The sequence below is a fragment of the Gadus morhua genome, chromosome 9, assembly GCF_902167405.1.
Source record: "Gadus morhua chromosome 9, gadMor3.0, whole genome shotgun sequence".
Taxonomy (NCBI): Eukaryota; Metazoa; Chordata; class Actinopteri; order Gadiformes; family Gadidae; genus Gadus; species Gadus morhua.
In genome coordinates, this window is record NC_044056.1 from 21,048,375 (window position 1) to 21,056,839 (window position 8,465).

Genomic DNA, 8,465 nt, shown 5'->3' on the forward strand with positions numbered 1-8,465 from the left:
TTCAGCATATTGAATTGCACCCAATAAAAGGAGCTGCTCAGAATTTAAAGGTCCACTGCTGAGTCCCCTAACGGTTTGGAAACCCAACGCATTTGTATTTACATGTCAAGCGGAAGTGATAAGACGTGTTATCAGGGCCATGGCTACAGGTACGTTCCCACGGCGTTCACGCGCGTTCTTGTAATTCCAAAGCTGCCGCGTGACACTCATTCCATTGTCTCCTGCCAAACCCTGAGCCCTTGTCTCTCTGTCTCCATTCCGGAGATCTAAACTCAGGACACTAAAGGGATGGTTTTTTGTAAAGAAGTTGGGATACCAGAATTAAAAAAAGAACAAGACGAACGGATTCCCTCTGATTGTAATCCCTTTAAACAATGATCCACTGACATAATTTTTACTTTTTTGTAGGCCCGGCTACAGTGCTGAGAAGTAACGTGTGATGTTGTAGAAGCCTATTAGTAACTTCGTATCCATAGGATTAACAGGGTGGCGTGAACGCTCCCTCTATCCACCGGTGAAACATTCTTAAACCTGCGTAAAATAGTTGAATATAAATCGTGGTATAATGACTTCCTGACTTCCTTTATGTTGTTGACAATGTGGACAAACTGCATTTTCAACATGTTTTAGGTTAAAGGTACCCGCCCACGTGGCTGTTCTTCAGAAGGCTTACAAAAGGCAGATCCAAGTTATTTTCAGTCTTTACTATGTCTCACCTTGGTAACCTGCTGCAACCTACTGGGACCTGGGGGTTGATGAGCTGGTAAGAGACAGAGACTGGATGTGGAAGAGAGACTTTAATTGTTGGAATTTGGAGAGGTAGAAATCTACCCACCCGTGTTCAGTTGTGTTACGGTTGGTTCCCATTTGTTGCCGAGAATGTATGTTTAGTTCTGGTCAATTTACCTCGCACTTTTTCTAGGTGGTTGGAATAGTGTTTCAAACGTTCTTAATATGGCTCGTTTTGTGTGACAGTTTTTTTCATTTATTTGTAGGTGTTTAACAACGAAAATCAGCTCGTCCTACAGGAATCCCAAATGATGGCAGGTAATATCTGGATCTGACATTTATTATTCATGCGTTGGTATGATAAAGATGAAACATCTAAGCCTATTACTAGGGTGTCTGTGGTGTTAACACACATCTAATTTGCAGAGTCAATTCATGTTTTATTTGGCAGTAGTAGCCTAGTGAAGTAAGTGGTGGTGATACTTACTAAAACAGTTGTTACAGCATTACAATCGCCACATTTCTATTTTAGATCACGGAGAACCCTGCACTGCCTTGCAGGCCTCATACTGCATGAATGGTGGAACATGCTACCAAATACCTTTAATGGAGGCACTCTCCTGTGTGTAAGTGATACGTGATGTTACTTTGAAATTTCACCGACCAGGAAATGCCCTTTCTTGCGAAGCTGTATAACTGGATGGCCTTTTCTACCCCACTCTCTCCAGTCGCCCTGAAGCATACCTCAGGCCATGCACTTCCTGATACACGCAAACAACCGACGTGATATATTGCCATGCGTGTGTCCTTTGCGGTCTATAGGTGCAGTTCAAGCTACATCGGCAGCAGGTGTGAGCAGTTTCAGCTCCAGAGCACATCCGTCAACGGGGGGCATGCGGGTCTGATCACAGCCGTGGTGATCGTCACTCTTCTCGTCTTAACAGTCGTGGCCTTCGTCCTCTACTACGCATGCAAGTAAGTTGCATGCCCCCCCCCCCCCACCACCACCACGGCAGGCATATGTACATGGCCAATAAAAAAATACTATGACTGCTGATCAGGAACACTGCCTTAAATGGAGTGGTAGATACAGTTGTGTCGATACTTAGAAATGTATGCTTTTCTAACTTTAAGTAGCCTAGTAAAGTAAAGACATGGACATTGATTATGTTCTGTGTTGATACAGGACGTGGAAAACCAAAACAGACAGCTCACGGAGCGGCCGACAACAGTACTGGAGGGTGAAGTCTAGAGTATGACCCTATACTGTATTTATGCACAGTACCCCATTTTACCGTGGACTTAAGAGTGGTTTCTCTGAGGGACCGCAAGCTGCCTTGGAAGTGGATGTGAAGGGGTGATTAGAAGAGCGAACACAGTTCATACAGGCCATATTGTATTCACCGATCCTCCCTGCATTAATTAAGGCTGGTGATGATCTATCTGGATAAGTTATAATGACCGCTGCACCAAGGATATATGTACGTATATATAGCCTCAAATTATGTCGATTTAATGCAATTTGACAAAGTAGTTTGTCACTACACAGACCTACATGCTTTTACCCAGTGTAAAGCGTAAATGAGCAATTAAATTGCCATTTAACGTTATAGCGTGATGAATGTGGATGGGAAGTTAATGTTACCTTTATACAATTAACTTTTTTAGACATATATTAATATTAGACTGATGTATTAAGACGTTTTTATTTTTTATTTGACTATTATGAAAAGTAAATTATATGTAAATATTAAAGAGCATATTAAATAATATTCAACACAGACATGTCTCAATGTCTGTTTTTGTCAAGTGTTATGTCTTAATTCTTATTCTTGGAACTAATAATCTCTTGACACCATATAAAGACTTAGATTAATAATTGCTTATGGATTGATGACATCCACACAAACTTGACAGACCTCATTTTTTAACTCCTTTGTATAGTTTTGTCGATACAAAATATAACATAAATACAATAAATTATAACATTTTGAATGTGCGTAAATACACGCGTGCAATTCGTATTGAAAATGGACAAACCAAAGCAATTAAAAACGTCATCCTGTAAAACTCCAACAAACTGGGATGCTACCCGAGGGTGGCACTTTTGTATTTTCTGAAGATAAGTTTAGAGTAAATAATTTCACACGGCAAATAATAGAGTATGGGTTAGGGTTATCATATTTTTTTATACAAATGTCCGTTTATGGAAAATAACTTGTATTGCTACCACCTAGTGGTGATAAATTGTAGTATTTATTAAAAAGTTTGTAAAATTGGAAACGAATCAGAAAATACACTACTACTAGAAATGATTTTCCATCAGTGATTTCAGAGAAAAATATAATAATACAATGTGTATTGTTTGGGGTGTTGGGTCAGCCGATTCTTCTTACAAGCTCTCCTTAGTAGCTTTGTCAAACTCGTAGGCTATTTTCAGTGCCGTGCTATTAAGCCCCACAGATTGCATGTTAGTGATGATGGTGACCACAATTCCCCGGGGGAGGAACTCTGCCCTCGTTCCTTCAGGCTGAGGTGTCCTTTCACTTGGTAATATCAACAGAACACTACTGGCTCCAACAGCGCCCCCTGTGTGTGAAACATAGTGCCTGCGACGTTTGCACTGGCCATACTTTTGGGATTTCTCCACTACTAACCACCCTTGGGCATACAGTCCGTCCTTATCCCAGCTGGCCTCTGTCCTGTCCACTGGGGCCCAGAGATCCAGGGAGGTCTGTGGTCTGAGGAAGCCAGGCAGAAGACCGTTGGTGTCCTTCAGCGGGGCAAGCTGGTAGCTGTAGAGCAGGGTATTGCCGAACAAGAGCAGATCTCCAGCTGTGGACAGAAAGCCACCTCCGGCCCACTTGTAGGAGTTGTCTACATATGGGCAGTTCACCACCCGCCCCTTCTTGTTCAGGTGGTAATATCTGCAACATCAAAAACATGGGATTCAAAGATAGTTTTGAACCATATAGAACCCAAGAAATTATGTCTAAGAAGATGTTTCAATGTTATATGGCTCACTGTTTGTAATTCTGTGTAAGTTTGTTTATTGGCTAGGTTTCATATAATCTTTTGTTTAATTATCAGGGTATATTATGTTGTTGTGTGTATCTTTATAATACTCTAAATATCAATAATTGTAGTATGAATAGCTTAGATTAATAACATTTAAACTTCTTAAGCCCACTGTGCAGGCCTGTCGATTTGACTCGAGGTTCAGAGGTTGGCTCAGGGGTTACCGTGAGCGGTGGTAAATGATGGGCTCATTCTCCTCTGGCACCGTGTGGACCATCCCCAGCTCATGGAACATGTTCCCCATGAGATCCAAAAAGTTCTGCCCGGCCGCCCGCTCAACGACAGCACTGAGAAGGGTGAAGGCATGGGTGGAGTACAGGAAGGTGGAGCCTGCAAACAGACGGCATGTTAACCCTAGTTGGTGCACGAAACTACACTAAACCAAGTGTGGTTAACCAAGATACCATCCCTTGAGAAACAGAAAAGCCTCACCGGGTTTGAAGATGAGCGGGTCATCCTTGAACAGGTCCAAGGCCTGGAAGACATTCTCAAAGTTGGTTTTCAGGTAGTACTCCTCCTGCTCAAACTCTTTCTTCCTCTCCGTGGGTTTTGCTTGTTTGGATTCCTTGGAGATGTTCTCTTCTGTGTTTGTATTCTTCTCATCACCTTTATTCAAGCTAGTCTCTTCTTTGATTGGTGACCTCAAAGGTCTCTTTGCTTTCTCCTTGTTTTCTCTCACTTTCTTGGCATCTCTTTCATAGTGGCGAATCCCACTGAGGTGAGACAGAATCATTCTCGGGGTAATGGTGACCTGCGAAAAATAACAACGCAAAAATATGACGGAACAGTCAGACTACGAGACAATGAAGGTGACATCAAGAAACTCACATCTTCTCCATCAAACTGTTTAGCAGGAAACTCAGGGACATATTGCTGAACGGGCAGATCCAGGTCTAGTTTTCCCTCTTCACAGAGGTGAGCCACAGCTGCGGTTGTGAGGGATTTACTGATGCTGGCGATGCGCATCACTGTCTCTGGTCTGCATGCTATGCGGTTTTCCAGATCAGCATAACCAAAGCCTGAATTGTATTACAAAGATTATGCTCAGTGTATTACAATATGCTAAAAGAAAAACGAAGAAGGTTTGTGTTAACATCATTTGTCAGAAACAAACCTTCACACCACACCTGCTGGCCATCTACAGAGACTCCAATGACCAATCCAGGTGCCCCCACCTCGTACTAATGTGAAGGAGGAAATAAACAATTTATATATATATATATGTAAGGGATAATGCCCGACGAGGTGTCCATTATCAGGAATTAATGGACGACGTGGAGGCGTGAACCGTCCGACGCGAAGCGGAGGACGGTTGCCTCCGCGAAGTCCATTAATTCCTGATAATGGACACCTCGAAGGGCATTATCCCGCTTATACCACGGTCACTTACCAACGGTGACCAAATTAAGACCATTAATTTATATTTTCATGCGTTTTACAATCCGAATATAAACTTTTCCACAAAACATACATTTGTTTGCCTGGTTACGCCTGAGGGTCTGACTAATACCCGGAACCACCATTACACGCCCGTTGGGTTCTCATGCAACGGAAACGTTGTTCACTCCTCCAGTAATTAGGACGGGCCATAGCTACGACTTTAGAACGGGAGGTAGCGGGAGGTATTATAGTCCGCTGAGCTTTGTTTTGTTTCCCGTTGCTATGGTTACTACTATTTTAGAGACGATACGCCAGCTAGCGCATTAATTGAGAACGGTAAACAGACAATTTGACGGAACTACTTGTCCAGGTGTCCGTATATCAGGAGTTAATGCACACCCTGCATCCAATCAGAATCGAGTATTCCCGCAGACCGTGGTATAAATATATATATATATATATATATATATATATATATATATATATATATATATATATATATATATATATATATATATATATATATATATATATAACCATTTATACATATCAGAGTATATGCAAACTTTTTACAATCTATGGGGCTAATATTCGAAAGAACCAGATGTACCTTGCTGCCTACCTTTATTCGTTCCACCAGGTCTCTACTGACCCTGACGGCTGAATGATACGTGCCGATTCTCTTCTCATCTGAAACTTCAGCATCGCATAAACTGTTGCCACCATCATTACGATACTTGAGTCCAAGCGCTAGAACTATCCCCGCTCCGATTCCACCAAACCACAGATAGAACTTGGTGTTGGAGTTCTCTGTACTAGACTTTCCTATGTACTGCCTTTGTTGTTGTGACCAGGCGTTCATCTGCTTATCCGACAGTCGGTAGCCGACACGCCATCTACCTCCTTTCGCCATCGCATTTGAATAACGTGCGATTGACTTATATTTACACATAGCACGAAAACGCAGAGGCATTAACAACGGCGACATTATCAAGCTTGAGTATTCCTATGGCAGAGGGAATACGGTTAACGTTAGCCCATAACAAAACATAACGGCGAGCCTAGAAAACAGCACTTTATTTCCTGTTCACAATCCGTGATCCAGACCCAACTAATCGACCCATGATTCAGAATCGTGTATTGTTAACTTCCCTGCCTTTAACAGAGTCCGCTGTACCTCAGTAAAAACACCAGTGTTGCCGTTTTTTAAATGCCATTGTTTTTTTAGTTGTTGACATCGTAAAGATATTTCATTTTTTAAAATTTATTGCACATAGGCCTACTAGTTGTGCATTTATTTGTGTTCTTTGAACTACCAGATTCTCTGTTATGTTATTGTTGGACCTACATGAATGAAAAGGTTTCTGCCCATATAGCTTGCATCCATCCGTGCTCCATTCACTTATGAGTTTATCCCCATTGAATAACTACCAACCCATTCAATAAAACATACACCCACTTTGATCAGAAATGGGGAACATGAGACGCTCAGTTCCCTTATATCCCACACTCTATAGTTTACTATAGTAAATAAACTATAGTATACCCTATATATACTATAGTAAATATTGTAGTGTTTTTGAACCTTACTATAGTAGTTTTACTACAGTAAACTATAGTATACTACAGAAAATTCTATAGTTTACTATAGTAAATAAACTATAGTATAGTATACCCTTATATATACTATAGTAAATATTGTAGTGTTTTTGAGCCTTACTATAGTAGTTTTACTACAGTAAACTATAGTATACTACAGACAATTCTATAGTTTACTATAGTAAATAAACTACAGTACACCCTATATATACTATAGTAAATATTGTAGTGTTTTTGAACCTTACTATAGTAGTTTTACAGTACACCCTATATATACTATAGTAAATACACACACACACACACACACACACACACACACACACACACACACACACACACACACACACACACACACACACACACACACACACACACACACACACACACACACACACACACACACACACAAACACATCCACGAAAGATGAGCATGAGAATGAGGGTATCACTCAACCAACATCTTTTCTCATTTCTATATACCTACTTGTTATTTCAACAAGGTCCTGTTTGGTTAGGCCAAGTTTTCCTTCTGTGCAGCTGCTGGATGACTGGCCAGTCACTGAATGGCCTGCCATATATTCCCTGGTATACATCCCATGTAGGAGATCATTTATGAACTTCTGGGGGCTTTGGAAGGAGCAGCGCTCCACAAGTCCTTTTGGAATGACCTTTAATGCAAGTAGATAACATTACCACAAATCTACCTCAACATACAGCAGACTAGCGTTTTACCTCAATGATATATATATGCATTTAGATTAACCGAGTGTACGGCTGATGCATTTAGAAAAACAGTGCAACTGAAACTAAGTAACTTAACCTATACAAATAAAGTCAAACAGATTCTTACAGAGTGGCCCAGGGCCTCTGTTGCTGATGCTGATGATGGACCTGGAGCTGGTGATGGGTCTTCTGTTGCTGGTGCTGGAACTGCTGTTGGTGCTGGTGATAGTGTTGGTTCTGGTCTTGGTCTTGGTCTTGGTCTTGGTGTCGGTATTGGTGTTGTCGTTGGTCTTGGTGCTGAGGGGAGAAACTCCTCCATCTTCTGCAAAACGTCTGGCAGCACTGAGCAAAGGATTCATAATAGCCTTTTAGCTAACATGTAAAACATAAAAACCCTTGTGTAAAAAAAAACAACGTTTTCAACAATAGCATTACATTTCAATGTTGCTATTTTTGCCTTGAGATAATCATTTTCCCTCTGCAGCCTGTGGTTGTTCTCCCTCAACAGCTCACAAGATGGGTGATAAAAATAAAAATAAAAATAAAAATTCCATTAAAAAAACCAAACTGACTCACAAACACCTGGGCAAATACCTACAGAAGCCAGTTAGAGGGTACAAAGCTTACAGCTGATAGATTACAGGAATATATTGCTGTATCTATCCCTATACTATAGAGTTAGGAAATAAAAACTTTAATTGTAGGTAGAACATTAAGTGCAGACAGTTTATTGCATTAGTGGATCTTACTTCATTCCTGGTTTCATTAATTGAGTTCAGCTGACCTGATCCTATGACAAACAGAAGATGTACATAGAGTTAAGGGTTACATCAAGACTGTACAACAGAGGTCAGCAGGGGGGATGAGCCTGAGCGAGTAGACAATGCAGGCGGAACAGGAGATGAATACTCAAATCTAATCTTGTTAATATGCTTAATAAGTTGACAGAAAGCAAA

At 41.0% G+C, this 8,465-nt stretch overlaps 2 protein-coding genes across 5 annotated transcripts; one reads left to right on the forward strand and one right to left on the reverse strand.

Annotated features, from left to right (window-relative positions):
- The first annotated feature begins 654 nt into the window (after positions 1-654).
- Positions 655-2,512, forward strand: nrg4 (neuregulin 4). Of its 3 annotated transcripts, none has more exons than XM_030366835.1 (5): positions 655-763; positions 996-1,047; positions 1,262-1,355; positions 1,552-1,704; positions 1,916-2,512. In XM_030366835.1, the coding sequence occupies exons 2-5, from the start codon at positions 1,038-1,040 to the stop codon at positions 1,986-1,988; spliced, it is 330 nt and encodes a 109-aa protein (XP_030222695.1). In that variant the 5' UTR covers positions 655-763; positions 996-1,037; the 3' UTR covers positions 1,989-2,512. The 3 variants fall into 3 exon arrangements, with proteins under 3 accessions (XP_030222695.1, XP_030222696.1, XP_030222697.1); XM_030366836.1 differs by having other exon boundaries at positions 700-763; positions 976-1,047; XM_030366837.1 differs by lacking the exon at positions 655-763 and adding an exon at positions 799-855.
- Positions 2,513-2,639: 127 nt separating this feature from the next.
- Positions 2,640-6,303, reverse strand: lactb (lactamase, beta). 2 transcript variants are annotated; one of them, XM_030366832.1, is made up of 6 exons: positions 5,798-6,303; positions 4,922-4,988; positions 4,636-4,826; positions 4,240-4,558; positions 3,972-4,137; positions 2,640-3,656 (listed from the first exon to the last, which is right to left on the reverse strand). In XM_030366832.1, exons 1-6 carry the CDS (start codon positions 6,173-6,175, stop codon positions 3,122-3,124), a joined length of 1,656 nt encoding a protein of 551 aa, XP_030222692.1. In that variant the 5' UTR covers positions 6,176-6,303; the 3' UTR covers positions 2,640-3,121. The 2 variants fall into 2 exon arrangements, with proteins under 2 accessions (XP_030222692.1, XP_030222693.1); XM_030366833.1 differs by having other exon boundaries at positions 5,810-6,302.
- Positions 6,304-8,465: the final 2,162 nt, after the last annotated feature.